The sequence below is a fragment of the Aythya ferina genome, assembly GCF_964211825.1.
Source record: "Aythya ferina genome assembly, chromosome: Z".
In the NCBI taxonomy this organism is placed as follows: Eukaryota; Metazoa; Chordata; class Aves; order Anseriformes; family Anatidae; genus Aythya; species Aythya ferina.
The window spans coordinates 37,590,601-37,613,115 of record NC_140299.1 but is presented as its reverse complement, the minus strand read 5'-3'; the positions used below and the strand labels follow the sequence as shown (position 1 = coordinate 37,613,115).

The window sequence follows — 22,515 nt, the reverse complement described above, 5'->3', positions numbered from 1 at the left end:
AGGAACCAAACGTCAATTTTCCTACTCCCTACTCAATTTTACAATTGACACCCCTGGTGTCCAGACGTGACCACCCAGACAGTGAGTGACAGCACAGACCTGTCAGGTGAGGTCTGAGGCAGCTGAAAAGAAAGGCATGTTCCTTGTGTTCTGTGTCTGAAGGAGGATAACCCCAAGTGTGAGAGCTGTGACAGCACATGCACAGAGTGCAAGGGACCCGGGCCTCTCAACTGCACCGTCTGCCCAGCCGGTGCGCAGCTCTACCTCGAGGAAGGCCGCTGCCTGCCCTGCTGCAGGGACCCCGACCCAGAACCCATCCTGGAGTGCTGTGACTGCAGTGAAACGCAAGGTAAGACCATCCCAAAGGGCAGCTGAGCTGCTCGTGTGCTTAATTTGGACATTTAGAAATGGAAAAAAATTTAGACTGACGCTTAGAAATGAAAAGTGGAAAACAGCAAAAATGCACTGCTGAGCTGCAAGTACCTGGTGTATTTGTACTGCTCCATCACTAGAATAGAAATGCTTTACCCAAATAACATTAATTGCAACTGACATGGGAGTTCCTCTCACCTACATGTATTGTGCCAAATGGCCAGGCATAAAGCAGTTGACTGGGACATGCTTCCTTCAGTGGATAGCAAACAATATGGACCCATTCTAAGCTTGTCATGTCAAAATCACACCGTTGACTTCTAAATAGCTACAGCATTTCATACAAGGGACAACCTGTAGGTTGGAAAAAAATGTTTTTATTAGACCAAACTGATACAATTTTGAAAAACACTCAAAGCACACAACTTGTCATTAAATTATCCTAGCAGCCAGAAAGTTAAAAAGCATAAATACAATAGGGGTGTGCTATGTTTCTTGCCTAGGCTTAGGGAGTAGGTTTGTGTTTGTGTGCCTATTAGCATTTCTGTTTCTTTCTGGTTACTCCTAATCTAATAAAGAATTGTAGCTGTCCCAAGAGCCTTGCTTACCTCCTCATACCATCACAGCTAGAAGAACGTAATTGAGGTACTGAAAAGGTAAGGTATTTAGCCAAACACATTTTAAAATGTAAGCAGGCCTTAATGTTGTACTGGGTCTTTTAAAAAAGATACTCAACCCCACCCCCTGTTACACACGTATACACACAACTTCATTTACTCTTTTTTATTTTATTGCTGTTGTCAGATGATTGTGTATTGCGGACCACTCAACCACCTGCAAGCAAAAGCAAAACCTCTTTCTTTGTCATTACCTCAATTTTGCTTCTTCTTGTCATTGGAGCCATTGTAGTCATTTTGAGAAAATCAAAATCCAAAAGACATGCTGTCGAGAAAGGTGGGTATGAGAAGCTGACAAATCACTCCAAAGTCCTTCCTTCCTACATGAGCAACTACCGCGAGACCACAAGCTATCAGGAAGATCAAGTGATTGAGTACAGGGATCGAGATGTTGAAGATGATGATGAAGATGATATCGTATATATGGGCCAGGATGGCACAGTGTATCATAGATTTCGATATGGACTTTTGGAGGACGATGAAGAAGATGAGCTTGAATATGATGATGAAAGTTATTCATTTAGATAACTCTCTACTAACTTAGAGTTTTTCTGGTCTGCTCTTCTGCTTTTCCTATTAAATTACAGCATTTTAGTTAAGTATGTTTAGTTACTTCTTTTCATGCTGATCTTAAGACTGTAGCTTACAATTATTGTGAGAGCAGAGTGATTTCTAAAAACATTTTTTCCTGAAGCTTTACAGAAATCCTTGTTAGGCTTTTAAGTAACACTCCAGATGTAGGCTGGTGAGGAAATTACATTTACGTGCATTTGCATGGACAGCAAATCCTTTCCCGATGTGTATGTGTGTGCATCACAACAAACACAAACACCCAACCAAACTGTGCATACACACTTTCTGCAAACTTTGCCACTCTCTACTAAAAATGTGCAGATATAAATAAGATAGTTTTATTTAACTACATGACAAATGTCACTGTGGTAGGGTGCCAGTAGTTTACTACATTGTGATTATAGTTGTGTAGCAATTTGTAATAGCATATGCAAGTTTCCTGATTTTAGCCAGATTCTCTTCACTGATATCATCTGGTACATCTGCGCTGCTCAAAGCCAACACATTTCTCCTTATAATCTTGGAACATATTTCCCAGTGAAATTGTGCATCTATAACATGATTTTTAAGACCTGCAATTGTGACTACTACAGGTAACTTCACTGCAGTCCCAGTTTGTATGAGGAAAAAAAAAAAAAAAAAACTAAAATATTTTATATATCAACCTCTGATTAATCCTTATTAGAGTGTTTGTTAAATAATCTTTTATTGTACATGCAGGCTTCTTGGTTTACTGCAAAGGGAAATATTGCCTATAAGCACAGACAAAATAGGATTCCTTCTGTCTTTCAACTACCTTCTCAGCTACAAGAGATTTAAACTGTTTATTCAAGCAACTTTTCCATTTCTGTTGTAAATGCCTCAAGGATGGTCAGACGATGTCAAAGGGGATAATTTGTACTTATTTAGAAATGTAATTTAAAGGAACACAGCAATGTGATTTTTTTTCAATCACTACAGAAATGCAATGCATTGTAGTAAAGAAAAGGATGCTTTTCATGGCCCTTTACTGTGAAAGAATAAATTATTTGCACAAAACCATCTTGAAAATGCTGTTATTTGTCAAGTTGCTCTCTCTGAGCTCCTTTAGACTTCCAATAAGAATTAGCTCCAGACCTGTAAATCAATTACAGTTAGTGTCTACAAATGAATTGTGTGAGAATACTTGATTATTATGGATTGATATCTAAGAGGTATTTTTTGTATAAGGTATTTCTAAAGACACCAGGATCTTTCCATTTCTAAGTTCAAGGTTCGAAGGACAAGTCTATTGTCACCACTTTGAATTTAATCTTTTAATCAGTGCACCTTCAGTAAGAGAAAGGCATTCAAAGTCATGTCCTTTCACAAAGGCCCTCCAAAAAAGGATTTTTATTTATCAAAAGCTCTACAACAGTAAGGTACTTTAGAAAGATGCATCTTATTTGTCACTTTCTCTGGAGAAATTCTGAAGGAAAAAGAAAAGGTAAAAAGTGAAAAATCAGACTGAAAGGTCATATTAAAAGAAAAACTTTTTAATCCTTTAATTTAATCCTGCTCTCTACACTTGTTTGGATTAACTTGTTTGGATTATGCTGCTATTATTGATTTATAATTATTTATATTATTAATGATTTTATTAGTCATTATTAATGATTTATGTTAATTATATTTATGATTTATAATAATGATTTATATGTAAATCATATATATATATGATTTCACATATATATATGTATATATATTATATATATATGATTTACAATTGTAGGAATTTGCTTTGAATATCTGAACTTTCCCCATCATGTTTCAAAGGCTTAAACCTAACTATATCTGAGCAGTTTTAAATCACTCTGCTAGATATAGCAAGCTTTTTTTGCATAGGATCTCAGTAACATCTCTATCATTTTTATGAGCAAAGTTTCATTTATTTAAAATTGTCCTGAATGGTTAAAAATACAAATACACCACAAAGACAGCTCTTTCTGCTATGTTCTCCTCCACCCACCAGAGTTCCTCTTAGAACATTTTTCTTACTAATATAGTTCAAAACACAAACCTGCTACAGGATATTTTTCACTCAACTTTTCCCTGATTAATTTTCTTTTAATCCACCTCAATTCCTGTTATCTTCGATTAAACTTCTCTCTTTCTTGCTTCTCAAGCCTTCTTTCCTTCTCAAGGCCTTTGGTTTCTGTACCTCTTTTGCCCTTCTCATTTATCCATTGAGTTTCTGAAGTCCTTCACTCTTCTCTGATTACTTGTATTTTATTTGCCTTTCTGCTAGGCAACTATTTCTCATTACTCTATCAGTAGTAAAGCTCTTTCCACAAGATCTTGTAAAGATCCTATCCCCTATATAGTTTTACAACCCACTTACCCCTCATGTAATCCAGCAATTTGATTTCAAAGGAAGGTGTATGTTACCAGCGTTCTTTCCACACATAAATAGAAAAAAGTTTTCTCTTCCATGACTTCATCCTGATTTTTTGCTAGAAAGGAAGTGAAGGCAAGTGCATTGGAGGAGTTCAAGTATCTTGGGTCCCAGGACTCCTTCCTCTACAGGCTATTTCCTGACCAGACTACATTTTCATGGTATACCACACATTTACTCCTGGGTCTTACATGACAATTGCACAACTGGCTGAAGACTCAGACTGGAATTTTGAGCTAAAGATAGAAATCAAAATAAGAAACTGAATCACATAAGTAACTGTTAGAAGTTGGGTTGTGGGCAGGAGGCAGAATAGACCAGTACTAACTATAGATTTTTCATCTCACCATAACATCTTAATGAACTTTGAGTAACAAGATGCTCCTGATGAGGAACAAATATTCAAACAGTTTAAGGGCACTTTGTTAATTACTTACCTACAAAAGCACTATGGGAAAGCAAGCCAACTGCAAACCTCAGAAAAATTTTGCGGAAAAACACATTGAGCACTTGGATACTCTGATCCAAAAATAAATAAATAAATAACAAAAAAACTATGTAGACCACGTTTATTAGAAAATAATTATGAAGGCAATTTGATATTTTTAATCTCAAACTTCAGTTCCAGAAAATGACTACAACAACTGAATGCTTTGAAATTACATTGCTCAGGTACTAAACAAAAACCTGAATGTAGGTGCTTAAGGACTTAAATCCATGCCTCCGGTCAAGACACAGAGCTGGTAGAACAGCATAACCCCTGACAAATACCAAACTACACTGAAAACTCCTCTCCATCTAATCCAAAAAGCAATCCTTATGGCATACCCATAACACATTACATTATTTTCTCATGGGAATGCAGGGATGTCACACAGAGGTTAAATAAAGGTCTAAATACTAACAGCATAACAGCATGAGAAGAAGTCTCCCCAAGAGACCAGAGACAGATTAATGTGTAAGATAGAGGTTTCAACTATAGCAGATGGACTTTTGCCCTGACCCAAATAAATGTTTAAACAAGTGAACAAGAACATAAGAATAGGACACAACTCTTTCCATCTGACTTCTAAAGGAACCAAGCAGTTTTAAATTTTGAAAGAAAGGGTAAAGACAGATCTATTTTGAGTTTACAGTGTTCTGCGGACATATCTCTGTTAAGTCCTAGATAAAGAACACACACAAAAAAAGAGGGGTTGTTTTCAGACACTTTAATTTTAGCTAGTTTAAATAATTTCTGGACACTTGTTCCCATCGGTTTAACCTTTTAGGCAATCACGCTTACAAGGACTTCCAGAGGACTATGACACCTAACTGTGCTAGGCATGGCACAGAAACACATCATAGGAGCCAAGTTTTTGTCAGAAGCCTCCTTAAACAGAAAAAATGTTTAACAGCAATACTAGCAATAACCTTTATTATAAACCACAGCAGTGATTCTTACAGATCAGAAGTTGAATAAACTATTTCTAAGAATTGCTGAAGGCAAAATAAGAATTCAAAAAGCTATTTGCTGCATATAGTCCTTTAAAAAGAGCTTCTAAGGATACCAAGGTTATCAACATATCAAGGTATCTAAGACATCAAAGTAGTACAGTGCCTCTTGGGGAAAACTTTCAAAGTTCACCTACTGCAGTTTTGTGATTACTGTATTTAACTAGAGTTATGAGACACATCTTTAACTTCTCATCTCCTTTGGCTCAGTACAATTTATCAACACAGATGTGGCAAAAGAGCTTGCAAAAAAAATCAGTAAATAAGAACGCACAAGTACCACTCTCTAGCAGGAACGCTACTAATGATACTTCCTAGCATTTGAATTAATTCACTGTATTCATCTGGAAAAATGTTTGACATTCTATGTTTACAACATTTGTGTAACAGTTATAGAAAATGCATGTTATTCACATTAGTAATAATTTTAACACAATATTTACCTTTTTTAGCTTAAAGTAAGTACATAAATATGATTTTTTAATTCATTTTCAATTAGTTTTAGACAAAGTCATACCATATACACAGGGAATCTCTCAAAGTAAAAAAGATACCAACTGAATACAAGCTTCATACCTGTTTCAAGGATCTCAAATTCACAATTCAAAATATACAAGCTATACAAGAAGCCTGTATGATCAACTATTCCAGACTTTGCTCCCTTATTTTTTTCAAAACACAAAGGCATGGTCCAATTTAACATCTGCTAAGCCTAGGGTTTTTAGGCTGTTAGACCCTCAGGCTGTTTAATGCCATAGTTATCCAAGTAAGACCATTATCTCACATGTGCATTTGAAAAAACTTCTGATACTGACATTCCCAGATTACCAACTCAATTTCACAACAGGAATAGACTTCAGGAGGCAACAATCAATTTAAAATGTAGGGGAAAAAAATATATAGTTTTTTTTTTTTTTTAAAGTATTTGAAGATACAGAAATACTTGTATTGCTTGAACTCCAACAATTTCAGTGATCCTTATGTTTCACTTGGTGCTCATGTATTACCTTTATATATAAAACTGCAAACATCTCAAACAAATACTGTAGCAGCAAGTCTATAAGCAAGACAAACATTTTTCCCCCTTTGACTCTGCAAGAAATTTAAGGAGCATAATGAAAGAACTCTGCACCTCTTTCAGTATATGCTAAAGAATATGCAGAAATTATTTGCATCACAATACAATCAATCAGAACATCTGTGATAAGCAGCATTACAAGGTTCTTAATTACATTCTTTTATTAACAGTACAGTGCTACAACAAATTTAAATAGTTATTTGCACACAGTGGAAAAATATAACCCTTCATAAAGCTTATACAGTACTGGAGATCATGTAATGAACAGGAATACAGTATTTGATCTTAAATAATGCATGGATATATACATTCAACCAAATGAATACAATTACATTTTCTCAAACATGAACACAAATGTGCAAAGACCAGTTTATTAGTTTACTGTTAACATTCTTCATACTTTAAGTGAGAGCTACAAGCAACTTAAGTTTCTCAAACTTTTCTTTAGGTACTGCTCTCTATCAAGCACAGCTGTTCCGAAAGCAAACGATGAAATGAATTTTGTACAGTAGCACTCATTAGCACTTACAGGATAGTGTTACTAAGACAACCAGCTTAAGGCACCAGGCTTTCCACAATAAACAAAAAATCAGTGGCAAAAAAAATAAATTAAAGGCAGCTATGAGCTTAGCTGTAACACTACAGTGAATAAAGATTTATTCTTTACGTTGACAACACATTTCATTGATTAGCATGGCTACTATTTGTTTCTTCAGAAAGTAAAACATAAAATAAGACCTTGGCATAATTACCAACTCAAGAATCTCTTCTTACACGTGGAAAAAAATTCTCCCCTATCACATCTATATTTTAAAATGGAAAAAAAAAAAAAACTATCACTTTCAAGACAATTCTTACAGAGAATTCCAACATGCAATACACTAAATCTACGTTGTTGTGTTTTTTTGGTTTTTTTTTTTTTTTTTTAATAAAAGCATTTCTGACAGCAGGTTTTTTTGTTTGTTTTTAACGTTTTCCTCCTAAGAAGGTTAAAGTGTGCTGAAAACGTCCAGGCAACAGCTAAGACAAAATTGTCAGTGTCTTTGGAGAGTTAAATTTATAAACAACCTTAGCAACATAGGCCAAAATGCTGTTTTGTTTATTGCAGTAAGTGCTTTTATGGAAATCATTCTTTCCTCCCTCAAGAGGTGTGTCCCTTCTATCTTGCCATCAGCAGGACTGATGAGCAATTCCTTTTAATGAAGCTTCTGTGTAAGTCCTACACAGCTATAACGATTCTTTGACTTGCTCAAGGCCTTTTCCAAAAATATCCTAGAATACTGGCTGAAATGTAAGTACTATTAAGTGGAACTAGAACCCTGGCATGCTGACAGGGTTCTAGCAGAGAATTCCTCAGTCTACTTCATCCAAGCTCTCTGAAATGTTGGACTGAAATTCAAAGTGAGGTGGGACAAGGAAGAAATTCAGAAAGTTGTGCTAGAGAGTGGGGGAAGTAGATTTAGAAGTACAGGCTTCCAAATACACAGTACACTTTCAAGTATGCGTTAACAGATCTTTTCCAAGTTAGTTAATTTAGACAACATACCCTGCACTTGCTTGTGCAAACGTTTTAGAGTGGGAAAGGCCACCATGACTTGTAATAAATACTGAGTACCTTCTGAAATGTTCATACAGTAGTCTACAAATATCCAAAGACTTTCACTGATCACTGATCTACAGTGAAAAGTTAGGATTTTACCTGCAATTAGTGTAGAGGGTTGAAAGGACTTTCCTATGCCTTACATTCTAACCTCAACTTTTAAGCCCACCGTATCATTGTCAGTATAATGAACCCAAGGGTTCTTATCTAAAGTAGCTGCCAGCAGCAACTAAAATGCAGTTGCTTTTGGTTACCTTCCCTGCCTTAGAAATATTGTTAAACTGGTTCTTTACCCTTTGAGCCTGAAACCTTTGACATAAATCAACTTTCTCCCTGTCATTCATTCTCTGAACCTTAATGAAACACTTCCTCATAAGAAAACTAAGCATGTCATGCATTGCCACATGTACATTTAACTAGGCAGAAGCTTTTATTTCACATTCCAGTAACTCAGTGAGCAACAAAGATTTCCTCTATTTCAATTAAGGCTACAATAAATAATTTCAACTATGACAGATATATGTATAGCATATCAAAAAATAAGAACAATTATGAATCATTCTTGTTACTGTTATAGAATCAATGGCTTCAGATACAAGAAGTCAACATTTGTCTCAATATTACATATTCCTAAGCTGCTAGCTAAAAGCCAGATACAAATTTGGGAAACAAATTAAAAGTAATATTCTTTATGTGAAAACTGACAATCTTCTTTGATGTTTTTAACTCTTCACACCTTAGGGGCAGTAGAGGTAATTAACTCTGGTCACATTCCACATGGACTAAGATCTCTAAATGACTTGTAATAATGGGTTAACAATTTATCTATAAGGACCTACCACAATAACCTTCTCCTTTTGCACAACTAGATCAGTGACCATTCAACACAAGAAAACTTAAATCTTGTGTGGTTTTAGTGTTCAGGTCTGATCAGAATCACCAAAACAGGCAGTTGTGGGCTAACCCCAACAGGCAGCTAAATACCATATAGACACTCGCTCAGTTCCACCCACTCCTGTAAGTGCAAAGAGGAGGAGGAAAGGAGAAGCAAAAGCAAGAAAACTCATGGGTCAAGACAATTTAATAAGGAAAGAAGTGGAATAAGAAAAAGAAATGAAATGATGCAAAGTTAATCACTCACTGCCTCCCACGGGTAGACCAATGTCCAGCCAGTACCCAAGAAAAAGATGGCTATCCTACCTCCCTCCATTTTATGCTAGAGCACAACACGGCATGGTATGCAATATCTCTTTGGTTAGTTTGCATCATCTCCCTGGTTGTGTCCCCTCACGGCTTCTTGCGCAGCCCCAGTGGATGCACTGACAGGGCAGAGTGAGAAACAGAAGGCCTTGACGCTGTGTAAACACTGTTCCGGAACAGATAAAACATTAGTGCGTTAGGTCACAAATCAAAAACACAGCACCATACAAGTTGTTACAAAGAAAATTAACTTCATCCTAGGAAGACCTAGTACAGGTCTACGTCATATATCAAATGATCCATGGCCAGGCAAAGAAAAGAGGTCCATGAGAGAAGAAAAAGTTTTTTCCTCAGTGGTTTACTATTTTCTCTTCTAGCAGATGAAAGAAATTGTCTTTGAGTTTAAGATGTTCTGGTAAACCTAGCTGTCTTTTTGCCACTTCAATGTCTTCTTTAATTGCTGAAATGAGTGCCTCTGGGGGAGAAAAAAAAAAACAAAAAACAAAAAACAAACATAGTAACAATATTTAAAAGCTGATCTGGATTCTGAATATAGAATAGAAAGTGAAAATAAGGTGCACCACAGAACAACAGAAAATAATCAGAGGCAATACATAATTATTACTACGAAGTTGGAAAGGCAACATTATCTTTGTTTTTAAAAATGCTTTAGTTTTGACTTTTTAACTTTTCAGTGCTCCAAGCACTACTCTTTCATTGTTTCAGGGCATTTTAGTAAAAAAAAGTCAGAATTTCATGAACCATTTTAAAAAGGAATGGACATGTTAGACCAATGTTTTTATGACAGCCACATCACTTTAGAATTAAACCTCAGACAACCGGCAAGACCACATGGTTATTAGGCTCGAGTCATACAGTCATTGCACACAAGTATTGATACAATTGTGGCTTTGTTTCTTAATTGAATTTAATTTGTTTTTTAAATTATATACATTCAATGGATATATTAGCAGATTCAGCTTATGAAAAATATTTTACTGAAACGTTAAAGATTAAGGCATAAAACAGCTGACTCTGAAGACAAGAGAGAGAATGATAGCACAGTACTTTCAATATGCTAGAATACGAGAAATAGCTTAATAGAAACTTGTAATACTGACCTAAAGAGTTAAAGTTTTTTTCTGATCGAATATATCCAATAATGACTACACTAAGAATTTCTCCATAAAAGTCTTCTTTGAAATTATGGATAATGTGAGTTTCCTAAAAAAAGAGAAATACGTTGGCAGTTATCATGGAGAACTGAGTTTTTCCCCTTGTTGCAAGGATGTTCACCTAACATCTTTAATTCAAATTCTCCCACACATCATCAGGAAAACTGAGATAGTCTAACACATATAATGCAAGATAAACAGGCTAGAGACTTTGATTATATTAGGAGGAAGAGTTATACTTTGTATAGCATTTAAGAAAAGTTATTCACTTAGTAACAGAATGTTAAAAAACAAAAACACTCAGGAAAAACATTTGATCCCTTATCACGGAGATAAGGCTTTGAAAGCCACATATCAGAAACATTTACATTTGTTTGATCATTCGACTGATGATTCCAAATAACTGTAATGAATTTGGTTGAAATTGTTTAAAGAAAGCCTTCACGACTAGTTGTTAAAGGAACTGAATGTTAAAATTATAAAAGGAGTGTGGGCAGTAAAGCACAGATTCACATAGAAACAAAATTGCTTCCAAGTATTAGCAATTAAAAGTAAATTCTGCAAGACTCAGGAAAAGCACAAGAACACCACAGATGGCACAGTTCAGGATTTTAATTCCATCCTGTTACTACTTCTGGACCTTGACTCTGTATATTAAGCTATAGCAAATCTATGTATTCTACCATTTAAGAGAAATATTAATGAAAAACCACTACAAATTAAGATGACCCCAAATTTCTTATTTAAAATGCGGATGGATTGAAGAGGAAAATATATTAATATTTCCTAGCTCATTCTAAGATTCTCATAACCATTAAATTTGATACTGTATTAAGCTTACGTTTATCTAGCTATGAAAACAATAAGCAACCACCAATTTGGAAATAAAAATCCATTTCAGAAGAATTTAAGTAATGGTGGAAGACACAACATACAACAAATTTATTTATCTGAGACTACTTCCTTTTCAGAATACAAATATATGAGATGGATACCAAATACATTCCTAATATCAAACAGAATTTCTAAGGCTCGTTTATGGTCCAAATTCTGCTCATCTTATTCAAAGTCAACATCTGGTTCCTTTATTATAATTAAAGTACCGCCACAAAGCAAAATTCTTACCACTGATTTCTTAATATTCTTATAGAAAGGATTCCATCCTATGCTCAAAACCATTTTATGCACATCTCCATTTCCAACGGAGGCCCATCCATAGTATACACCAGTAGGGATATCGGATGGAAAGCTTTCGACTACTTGATCAGAAAAGTTAGCTGCAAAAATTTTAGAAAATATACGTTTATGTGAATCAAGAGCATGACAGAATTCTCAAGCGCTTGAAAGTCAAGCTCTGCCAACCTGCTACATGCAAACAGAGTGCCGAGGATGATGATTGTGATATAACGTGCCACTTGCAAATTATAAATGATAAAATGACTTCATAAAATGTAGTCCCTGTACCACTACCAGTCAGTATAGCTCCTATTTTATTGTTATATCCATTCTACTCTACAGTTAAAATAAAACTAAAATAGCCATTATGAATGCATTCCACTATTAGAAATATCACTACTATAAAATGGTCAAAGATAAATGAATCAAGTTTCTTCTGCACGCTCAAGTAGCATCTTAGAATTATTTATGCGTAATTATTTTTCTAGTAAGTAACTTAACTTGTTTGCATGTATTTTATGACTTTAGTCACCTGTCAAAAATTTCCAGCTGCCTTTTAGGTTATCGACAACTGGGGTTTTTCGCTTAGAAAATTACTTTTTTTTTTTTTTTTTATCCTGACTGAAGGGAATGGAACTAAGACTCTCCCCTAACCGCTATCCCAGCTAACTCCCTTCACGCTTAGCTCCAGCTCTCCGTGCAAGGCTTCAAGCGGATTTTAAAGCGGTTTCGGCTAGGGACTGCCTCAACAACGGAAGGCACACGGCTCTAAACAACTCAGAGAAGGGGGAACAGAGCGAAAAGAAAATAAATAAATAAATAAATAAAAGAAAATAAAGCTGCCAGGAGAAGAGCCCCTCACCGGTGGGGACGCCCAGCTGGCGGGAGCCCCTGCCGAAGCCCCTCACCACCTCCCCGCGGCACGCGAAGGGCAGCAGCACCATGGTGGCACCGCCCGCCGCCGCCTCCACAAGGACGGCGCCGCCGCTGCGCATGCTCAGACCATTAGGCGGCCGTTGGGCGGCCGTTAACCACCGCCCCCCTGCCCTGCAGCCTGACGGGGGGAAATACCGCCCAGAAAGGGGGCTGCTATCGGATGTGGCGGGTGGGGGGGGCGGCCCTGCCTGCCTGGGTTTTATGCCCCAAAAATCAAGCGGCAGCGGCAGCCCCTGGAGGTGGCGCTTCCTCCGCCCTGCCACGGGAAAAAGCTGCGCCCTGCGCTCCTCACCCGCGCATGGAAACGAAACAGCGAGCGGGTCTTCCCTCGCAGTTCCGTTTTTTCTTTTCTTTTTCTTTTCTTTTTCTTTTCTTTTTCTTTTCTTTTTCTTTTCTTTTTCTTTTCTTTTTCTTTTCTTTTTCTTTTCTTTTTCTTTTCTTTTTCTTTTCTTTTTCTTTTCTTTTTCTTTTCTTTTTCTTTTCTTTTTCTTTTCTTTTTCTTTTCTTTTTTCCCTTATAGAAAATCGCCTTGTTTCTGCATACGGCAGACGCCTGGGAAAATCTGTGTAACAAATATTTTAGTTAGGTAATTACGACAAGCTGTTGCTGCTTGTTAAAGGGAAACCATTTCTGCGCCTGTGATGCATCCCTCTCCACTGCGGGCATTTCCTCTTGGAAAATGCGCCGAGACAGAAATGCCCATCCAGTGTTCTCATCGCCGTGCTCTGAACGTGAAGGCCAACTTGGCATTTCTCTAATTCCCCATTTCCAGGTGCTCTTCATGTTGTAGGTTTGTTGTTAAACTGCTCTTACATGCTCAGTTGAATAACGCTTTTTTTTTTTTTTTTTTTTTTTTTTTTTTTTTTTTTTTAACCAGGTGAACTAGATTGAATTTGCTGGTGTTCTATTCAAAATAGCAGATGGCAGTGCATATTCCCCCTTTAGTACGTAGCAGACAGCCTAAGCTTGTCTGGTTGTATCAGTGGTATGTATGCTAAAGAGGTTCTGGACTTCTAGCAAGGTGGCTATAGTGCACATAGCCACATCGACATAAAAGTGCAAGTGTATTTTGAAGTATCACCAGAGTCCTCGGAGTGAATTCACAATTTAAGCAGAGCACAGTTGCTAGTTTTGCCAGTTTTATATACCTAGTTACAAAAACGTCTCCAGAGTTAGCTCGAAATCTGGTAGGTGGCTTTTCCGTGTAAAAAATCTGCTAAGTACTTATGCTCACACCTAATGGCAGTCTAAGCATCTTGTAAACAGTTCATTCTGATGATGGTTCTCTCACAACACAAAACACTGAATGCATTCATATGATCTGTAGGCACTAATTGCTTCATAGGATAAGGCCAAAATTATCTTAAAAAACAATTCTACCTCAAATTTACCCATATTCCTATTTTCTTTTCGCTCACCCCAGTCCCCCACTGTGCATTTAATGATAACATTTTCATTTATTACTTCAGTTTGAGTACCTTTGACTCACTAGAAGAATCATTGTTTATGTAACTGCGGCTGAACAAAAAAATAACAGTGGCAGTATATATAAAGGGAAAAGTGGAAGGCATAATACACAAGTAGTGCATACATTCTGTTCTGTCTAACAGCACGGAGAAGAAAATGTGACAAAAAGTTTTGTCAAGTGAATTTAGTAATGAAGGCATCTTGGGTATTAAGACCAGGTGAAGAATATAGCCTAAGGGTGGACTGTAATAGTTGACACTGTGATACTCTGGCCCACAGAGTTTTTAGTTTATTTCATATGTACAGCAAAATGAACGTGTGAAGCAGATATGTTTATATTGTTCGTATTTTGCTTCTTCCAGACAATAATGAATTGTAGCTTTGGTAATGATCTGTATATAAGCAGATGTACCCTTGTGTTCTGTTCTTCTTTGTTATTTTAGGTTGTTTTGTTTTATGAATACAACTTTTAAGAACAAAATTTTATGTTCTTGTGATGTCCACAAGGTGCCATCCTCCGATCTTTTCTTCTTCAATATCTGCAGGTTTGGGCACACATTTTTCCAATGTTCACAATAGAACAGATCTTAAGAATAAGGTAAATATTTGCTTAAGAACCACATGGTTAGTAGTTTCTTGGAAGTATAACTTGTGACTTATATCTCATCCTGTCAATTGTTTTGTTAATAGTCCTTCTCAGAAGTGACGGGTCACTGATCCAGCTGTACATTATTCATCCTCGATGCATATTTTTTCTTTTGATACTAATTGTACTAAGTTCAGATTGGAAGGTGGATTTTACATAAGCAGAATTTAGTCACCTGTATTCAAATTTATGAGGTATTTCTTCAAGAAGGACAGTTGAATTTTAGTCACAAACATGTTCCAAGAAAAGCAGTTTGATAGGTCATACCTGCAGTTAGAAAACTCAGGCACTATTTCACAGAGCTGAAAAAGAACTGCCCTGTACTGATAATGTATTTTTACAGCTGTTGTCGCTAGTGAAAAGTCCCAAAGTATTTTTCTACTGTACATGTAACCATAGAAACCAAAATAAAGAAAAGAGAGCAGGTGTCATGTGTCATCAGTGCAAGCTTTCTTTTGTCCAGGAATAGGCTGCATGGTCCCTCACCTCTATTCTCTTCACAGAATATTGAAAAGGCCTCATTAATTTTCAAGCTGCAAGGGAGAAAGGTGCAGCACCTAAGCAACAGCATCAGAAAGAGAAGATGAAAATGGTGGTCCTGGTGACTGAGGAAGGAGGTAGCAAAGCAAATGTCAGCAATATTTTTTCCTGCTTGTGTGTTATTATTCATTAACAACATTCTCTTCTTACCTGCCTTGAGCTGTACCTCAATTTCTCCAGAAGGCCTTGAGCAGCGTGCTGGAAAGACAACGGCTGGCCTTCCAGCGCTGTTCACACATTAAGCAATGACTGAACCACCATGACAGGTTCTGTGAAAACTCACTGTAGAAAGGAACTTGACGTTTATAATATTCCTGCCAACACATCTTCCACACACGTGCAAGGCACGTCTTACAGCACTGCCAGCTCAGTAAGGTGAATGTGCTCGGTGTCTTGCTGAAAACATGAGCAGACACTAATGAAACCTGCTGGAGTGACCCATCCTGGCCTATGCTGTGTGGGTGTGAATGATATGACAGAGATAACTTTGCAACCTGTCAGAAGAAGATAAATGTTTCTGGTTAGACACACACACGCGCGCACACACACACACACAAATAAAAAAAAAATAAAAAATAAAAAGCCACCACAGTATGGGAGGGAGGAGGGTCCACTCCAAGAACAGAATTTTTTCCCCATGGTGTTGCTTGAAAGTGGGGTGCCCTGCACCTCAGGGGACATAAGATTTACTTGCTATATTCTAATTTTATGTTATCTTATTAAAACATCTATTTTATTAAGCCTTTTCTTGTGCTGTTCCTACTGAGATCCTGAAACAACTCTTCTTTGTCACCTCCTCCTGCACCCAGGTGCAGAACAGCAACCATTTAAGATAATACTGGAAAATATTAGTCCATGTATTTTATTCATGGTCAACATAATAGAACTCCCAGAGTTAAGGTATCCTAGCATTTTTGTAATTACTCAAGAATAATGTAGAAAGTACTTTTATGAAGGTGGTGTACTGAGAGATTGCCTAGAGGGACAAATTTTGCTAAAAAATAGCTGACTTGTTGAAAAGTATTTTACTGATTCCAGTAACCCTGCTATAAAAACAAGAATCCCACAAAGTCAGACCAGGTACAGCAAAAGCACCTCATACTGAAAAATCAAAATTAACAAAAGCGCTGCGATTTGCAGAGAAATTTGACAAAATTTCACCATGTCACAAAAAAATAAATAAATAAAAAATGTGAAATGATGATATTCCAAGTTGGAAACTTGATGACATAGAAAGATCAAAATAAAGACAAGAGTCGAATGCTGTATGTTAATAATGCTAATAATATCAAAATGAGCTTCAGCTCCATCGTTTTACACTGTCATTAAAGCTATTTGGATATGCTGGAAAGAAAAAAAAAAAAGTGTTCATACTGTTGTAGAAATAACAGGCTACAAATTAGATCAGGTCAGAACAGATGTGGTATATTACTATAGCTATAGAAGGGAAAGAGCAGCAGCATGACAGGCTGCTGTTGTGAACTCCGCCCAAATGAGAGTTCATACGCCTTGGGGTTATGCAACACCTTCTTCATCAAAACCATAAGCAGGGTATGGTAGATAACAACACTGACAAATCCTTCGGATAAGAAGGCTCTAGATAGTACATCCTTTAACAAATAACTCATTTTATGAATAATCTGCTCCTTTGCTAATTAAATTGTGCTGACTGGCAAACCCACTATCTGCAAATGTTTCTTAGCTACTTGATGTTTCTTGACTAACTTTGTGAGAAAGAAATTAAACTGGAATTTAAATGACAAAAAAAAAAAAAAAAAAAAAAAAAAAAAAAAAAAAAAGCAGTGAAATAGTCAATAAACCATAGAAAATCAAATGAAAGGCTTGAGCATAGCATTGCAGAGACAAAGTCTGCAGTCTTTTAGAAGGAGCCTGCAATTAACTGGCAGTAATTTACCAGCTGTCCTGGTTGACTGGGAGGTCGCAGTTAACTGGAGGCTGGTGAATGTGACTCCAATCTACAAGAAGGGCACGGAGGATCCAGGGAAGTACAGGCCTGTCAGTTTGACCTCAGTACCAGGGAGGGTGATGGAGCAGATCACCCTGAGTACCATCACATGGCACAATCGAGTGATCAGAAGCAGCCAGCATGAAGAGCAGGTCCTGCCTGACAAACCTGATCAGATGACCCACATAGTAGATCAGGGAAAGGCTGTTGCCTACCAGGATTTAGTAAAGTGTTTGATGCTCATTCCCATGTTCTCCTGGAGAAACTGACTGCTTGTGGCTTGGACAGGTGTACAGCTCGCTGGTGAAGAACTGGCTGGGCAAACAGGCTCAAAGAGTCACAGTGAATGGAGTTCAACCTCGCTGGAGATCAGCCACCAGTGGCGCGTCCCAAGACTCAGTAGTGGGGCCAGTTTTGCTTAACATTTTTATCAATGGTCTCTACAAGAGGACTGAACACACCTTCAGTATGTTTGTGGATGATACCAAATTAGGTGGGACTTAGGAAACTTTGTTAGTGTTTCAGGAAGAGCCTGACTGATTCCCTTCATTGTTTTGATTTCCCTTCGTGGTTAAAATGCAGGCTTTTCCAGGCCATACCAGAAGCATCTTTCATCACTCTTGCTACAGATGTTGACAAGAGAAGAAGTCATTCATTTCTCAGGCAGTCAGGTTAATGCCAGACTTGCTTCTCATTTCTACAGTGCAATCATCAAGTCATGTTTTTTAACTGGGTCAAAGTAGCAAAAGTTAATCTAAGTGGCACAATGAAAGGACCCTAATTTCCCTGTACATGTTCTGTGGCTAACTTCAAGAGGTGAGATGTGCTCAAAGTTGATGAGCAGCTGTGAACCAGGGTGCGTAGAGGAAGAACAGCAAAAAGGGAAGAGGCTATGAGGATTTGTCAGACACTGCACCTAGGGAATTATCCTTCTCTCATCCTTTCATTTTGAATGAATGTCGTATTCTGTAGCTGACGAAGCTTAGAAGAAGTGACTTCAAAGCCTTTCACTAGACTGTAAACAAAATGTATTTTTCATATACTATAAGGGATATGACTGAAAAGGGCAGAACAGTGTTGACTGTATGAAACATGAGGAATACAGATGATCAGGATAAGGAAAATAATCAGTAACCCAATCATTTCACTTCTGCTGAGTGCATCCAGCCCCTGACAGCAATCCTTCTCAGTATGAAGCCAGCAGAGAGAGTAAGGCAGTATGTCTGACACTCGTCTTATTTCAGCTCAGCATCAATTCCATATTTACATGTAATCACAGTTTTCCAACATTGAAATGATTTTTGAAATGCAAAATATTTTAAAAGTCCCAGAAAGTCTTAGGCACTTGAACTTATGGTTAGAATGTCATCTGCTGCCTCAATCCTTCATGAACCTGTAACCCTGGAACTGGAGGAAAACAGCTAAGAAAAAACAATATTCCTTGAGATGTTACTTAGGCAAGCTCTGCCCTTCCCACAGCCTCTTTTTCCAAAGTTTCCATGACTTCTGCCATCCCACAGGGAACGTAACCTGTCTCAGCATCTGAGAGTTTGATAAGAGGGGGGTAAGAAATAGTATCTTTTGTTAATTATATACCAGTAGATCTTTGGAGACAGTTTTTATGTGCTGCAATCACAAAGACCAAACATTGTTGCTATGAGATACTTGCTGGGCAAGAGTCAGGTGAAATCTCTCTGGCGTAGGTAGGTTTTACTGAGATCCCTGCCCAGGGGCTCTAGCAACTTTGAAGAAATATGCCCAAAGAAAGCAGACAGGGACAATCTTCTTAGAGAAAAATCACTCTCCTGAGCAAGTCAGGATAATAACAGTTGCTGCTTTTCATTCCAGCCTATTCTGGTCTCAGACCTGCAGAACTGTTTGGTCCCTGTGGCTACACCACTCTTGCTTATCCGTGTATTTCCCAAGTCCTGTTCTTTGCATATCAAAATTCTGAAGATCCCACCTGAGCCTTCTGCTCTCAAGGCTGAGCAGCCTCATCTTTCTCAGCCTTTCCACATAGGAGAGGTGCTCCAGTTCTTTATCTTCTTTGTAGTTCTTTGCTGGACTCTCTCCAGTAGCTCCCCTTGTACTGGGTAGCCCAGAACTAGACACAGAACTCCAGGAATGGATTCACTGGTGTTTAGTAGATCACCTCGCTTCATGCACTGGCAATACTTTGCCTAATGCAGTCTAAGATACCATTGGCCTTCTCTGCAGCAAGGGGTCATTGCTGGCTCATGTTCAACATTCTGTTCACTAGGATCCGTGGTCCATTTTCTGTCTGTCTCCTTTCAGGCTGTGTGGCCCCCAGCACGTACACTCTGCACTATCATCATCAGGGTCATCTCCAGTTTGAAACACACTCACCTAAAAGTTGGAATTAATGTTGAGTCCTTCTATCCCTGAAGACTCATTTCTGTTTTATTCAATTATTTCGATTCTATTTTAGAAAACATTAAAAACGTTTTACAGGCTTTCAAGTTAATCTGTATTAAAAACAAAACAAAACAAAAAAACTATAAAGGGTAGTACATGTATGTCTCATGGCAGCTTCTTCTCCTTGAACGAAGCCTACATGCAGTGCCTATGCTCCAGCACTTGGTGGTGTCTTCTGCCAGAATAGTAAGTCTCTGGCTTCCTAGAGCACTATTAAGTCGTATTATGCTCTCAGTAGCTCTAAGTACAGCAAAGATCATCGACATTGTAAGGGAATCCCATCACTTCCCTGTTTCTATCAAGTTAGCAGCCTTGATGCCAGCGACATTTGGCCTTTTGTCTCCATACTTGTTTGTCAGTGATAAATCTTTTCCCTTCACTGTATGTGCTTAGCAATCTGTGGGTGTCTGGGGAAGGTAGAGGCCATCTCAGCATGCTGCTCTTTCTTTAAGAAAGCACTGGCAGCAATAATTCTAAACAAGTAGCATTTATATCAATTATAATCAAGAATCTACATCAATCAAGTAGCTGAAAAACACCTTTATATTAATTAGTGTTAGCTATCTTTTCTTTAAAGTTCCAGCCTGCAGACAATGAGCATGTAGTAGCTGTAGTGCAAGTGAGAATAAGATCTCTTGTATCTACCTTTTTTTCTTCCATTACACTTTTCAAACTTTAGCAGAATTTTTTGCATCTGTGAAATATGGAAAAGGCATATTATAAAGAAAATTGCTTTCCTTAGAAAAAGGAAAAACTGCTCTGCCTCCAATAGTGTGCCACAGAGGAGAGGGGAAGTAACAACTACCATTAACGTAACATTATGAGGGGCAGCAAAGAGGTCAAACCACATTTTGGGGCACATTATACATAGCATGATCAGCCAGTCAAAAGAGGTGATTATCCTACTGTATTTAGCAATGATGGGGAAAAAAAATAAAAATAAATAAAAAAAAAAGAACATAGCACACCATTATGGACACTAGTGTTTGGTGTTTGTTTCCCAGCAGATACCAACACTACAGCCCCCATGTCCAGGGCAGGTGGAGTGACTGTACTGGTTAAACCCATAACTATTAAGTGTAGCATCCCACAGTGACTGCACAGGCAAACAAGCAGTTTTCCAAAGCAAATCAGTGTTGAGCTTCAAGTAAAGGGCTTTCCTCCATCACCTGCTCCTTCCTGTTTTTGTTTGTTTGTTATATTTATTTTTTGTTTGTTTGTTTGTTTGTTTTTCCCCAGAGTTTCATGGTATCTTGAATTCCAGTTACCTGAAAGATGTTCAGTTGAGTCCTCAAGACTCCAGCTTCACTCTTGCAAAATTATTATCATTAGCTAGCTCTATGACACGAGTTGCTTCCCCAATACTTCACTCATTGCTTCTTTTAAGATTGATATAATGAGGTATGTTTTTTCAAGAGAAACACAAAACAGGGAGAGAAGTAGAAATTAGATGGAAGTGGAACTTCCAACCATAATCCAGGGACTGAAAACTAATAACTTTTCAAGATCTGCCTTCATCTACATCAGTAATTTAAACGTGCCAGAAAATATTTCTTCTCTTTCTCTGAGAAGGCAAATTTCTTTCAATTTCTCCTTTACTACAAATTAAGGTCCTTTTACTTCATACACATTATGTACATCCTGTTAAAGAGGTGATTAGTTTGTAGATATGTCCTTACCTCCTGGGTAATTTTCTCAGTTCATGTTTTGCTCTGGTCTAATGTAAAGTATTATCTCTGTCTCTTATTTTTGGCCTCTGAACTTAGCAGTCATGCCCCCACCAATGTTTTTGTACTGTTTAAAAACAGACTTGTGTTTATATTCCAAATAAACGTCTCTTTAAATGCTACCATGAGCATTATTTTAAATCCATGTTCTTCCTTGTGCACTCAAATCTGTGAAAGTCAGAGTGATATCTTGGTTTACCAGGCTATCTGTGTTTTCAAACATGTAGAAGATCTAAGTCATCACTGTCAGCAAGGTTTTAAAGTAGAAGAGGAAGAGTTCGTTACTAATAGATAGCAAGATAAAGCAATAACTACACAGAAACTTCTTGTTGTTTCAGGCTTAAGATCAGAAAACCAGTTTTACCATCAAGGCAATAGCCCTGGTCTGAAGTCCACTGATAATAACAAGAAGCTTCACATTTCTTTGGTTAATCTTGCATCACATCCTAAAGGTCTGATTACTTTCCCACTGAAGGCCTAGAGAGTTACATAACCTATTTTGAAAAGGCAAACAACTCAAGAATTTTGTCATATAATGGAGTCTAGTGTATTTAAAAAACTGGCAGTTAAAATTATTTTTGGATAATAAGCCCAGCAGTTAGTTGCTGAGAAGGTTTCTCAGGTGAACAGAAGCTTTCTTAGGATTTTGCTCATGCTGAAGATCTCATTGGTATGATGAAACAGCCAGTTTTGTGCTACTTTGCACAGGACAGCTCATAAAACAATTAGTTTAACTGCACATACATTTCCCACAGTCATCAAACACATTTAGAAATGGTTTCACAGCAGGATTTAACTTGTGAATGCTAGGAAATAAAAATGAGGATAACACCATGATCTCCCAGCATGGCTTATCCTGGCCTCTAACAGTTCCCTGTTCATTTCTAGTGATCTCACTACTGAAGTCAGTAGATCCATACTTGGTGAGGGGTTTTGATATACGTGTGATGAAGTAGGCACCCACAAAACTTGGCTTGAAGGATACAAACCACCCATGCCATGGAAATAACATCTTTTTGAAAAACCATCTGAATTCAAT

General features: G+C 37.5%; 2 protein-coding genes and 1 long non-coding RNA gene across 3 annotated transcripts in view; 2 read left to right on the top strand and 1 right to left on the bottom strand.

Annotated features, from left to right (window-relative positions):
• PCSK5 (proprotein convertase subtilisin/kexin type 5) overlaps window positions 1–2,663 on the top strand; it is a 256,873-nt gene extending 254,210 nt beyond the window's left edge. The window contains exons 36-37 of the mRNA XM_084504938.1: window positions 163–349; window positions 1,177–2,663. Of these exons, the coding sequence (XP_084361064.1) occupies window positions 163–349; window positions 1,177–1,577 (588 nt within the window). The 3' untranslated portion in view covers window positions 1,578–2,663. The remainder of the gene's footprint in view (window positions 1–162; window positions 350–1,176) is intronic.
• Window positions 2,664–5,231: 2,568 nt separating this feature from the next.
• Window positions 5,232–12,960, bottom strand: LOC311427504 (riboflavin kinase-like). The gene is made up of 4 exons (XM_084504936.1): window positions 12,621–12,960; window positions 11,708–11,859; window positions 10,529–10,631; window positions 5,232–9,882 (listed from the first exon to the last, which is right to left on the bottom strand). Exons 1-4 carry the CDS (start codon window positions 12,751–12,753, stop codon window positions 9,758–9,760), a joined length of 513 nt encoding a protein of 170 aa, XP_084361062.1. The 5' UTR covers window positions 12,754–12,960; the 3' UTR covers window positions 5,232–9,757.
• Window positions 12,961–13,262: 302 nt separating this feature from the next.
• LOC311427507 lies at window positions 13,263–15,767 on the top strand. The gene is made up of 2 exons (XR_014687391.1): window positions 13,263–13,466; window positions 13,572–15,767. It is a non-coding gene; the product is annotated as an uncharacterized lncRNA (long non-coding RNA).
• The last annotated feature ends 6,748 nt before the right edge of the window (window positions 15,768–22,515 follow it).

What these genes read in the sequence shown, in the direction of transcription:
- LOC311427504 (XM_084504936.1), bottom strand. Translation starts at nt 12,753, where the DNA reads ATGCGCAGCGGCGGCGCCGTCCTTGTGGAGGCGGCGGCGGGCGGTGCC. An exon ending in CCAGCTGGGCGTCCCCACCG is followed by an intron (nt 11,860 to 12,620) that starts GTGAGGGGCTCT and finishes AAATTTTTGCAG; the next exon opens with CTAACTTTTCTGATCAAGTA. An exon ending in AAAAAACTTTAACTCTTTAG is followed by an intron (nt 9,883 to 10,528) that starts GTCAGTATTACA and finishes TTTCTCCCCCAG; the next exon opens with AGGCACTCATTTCAGCAATT.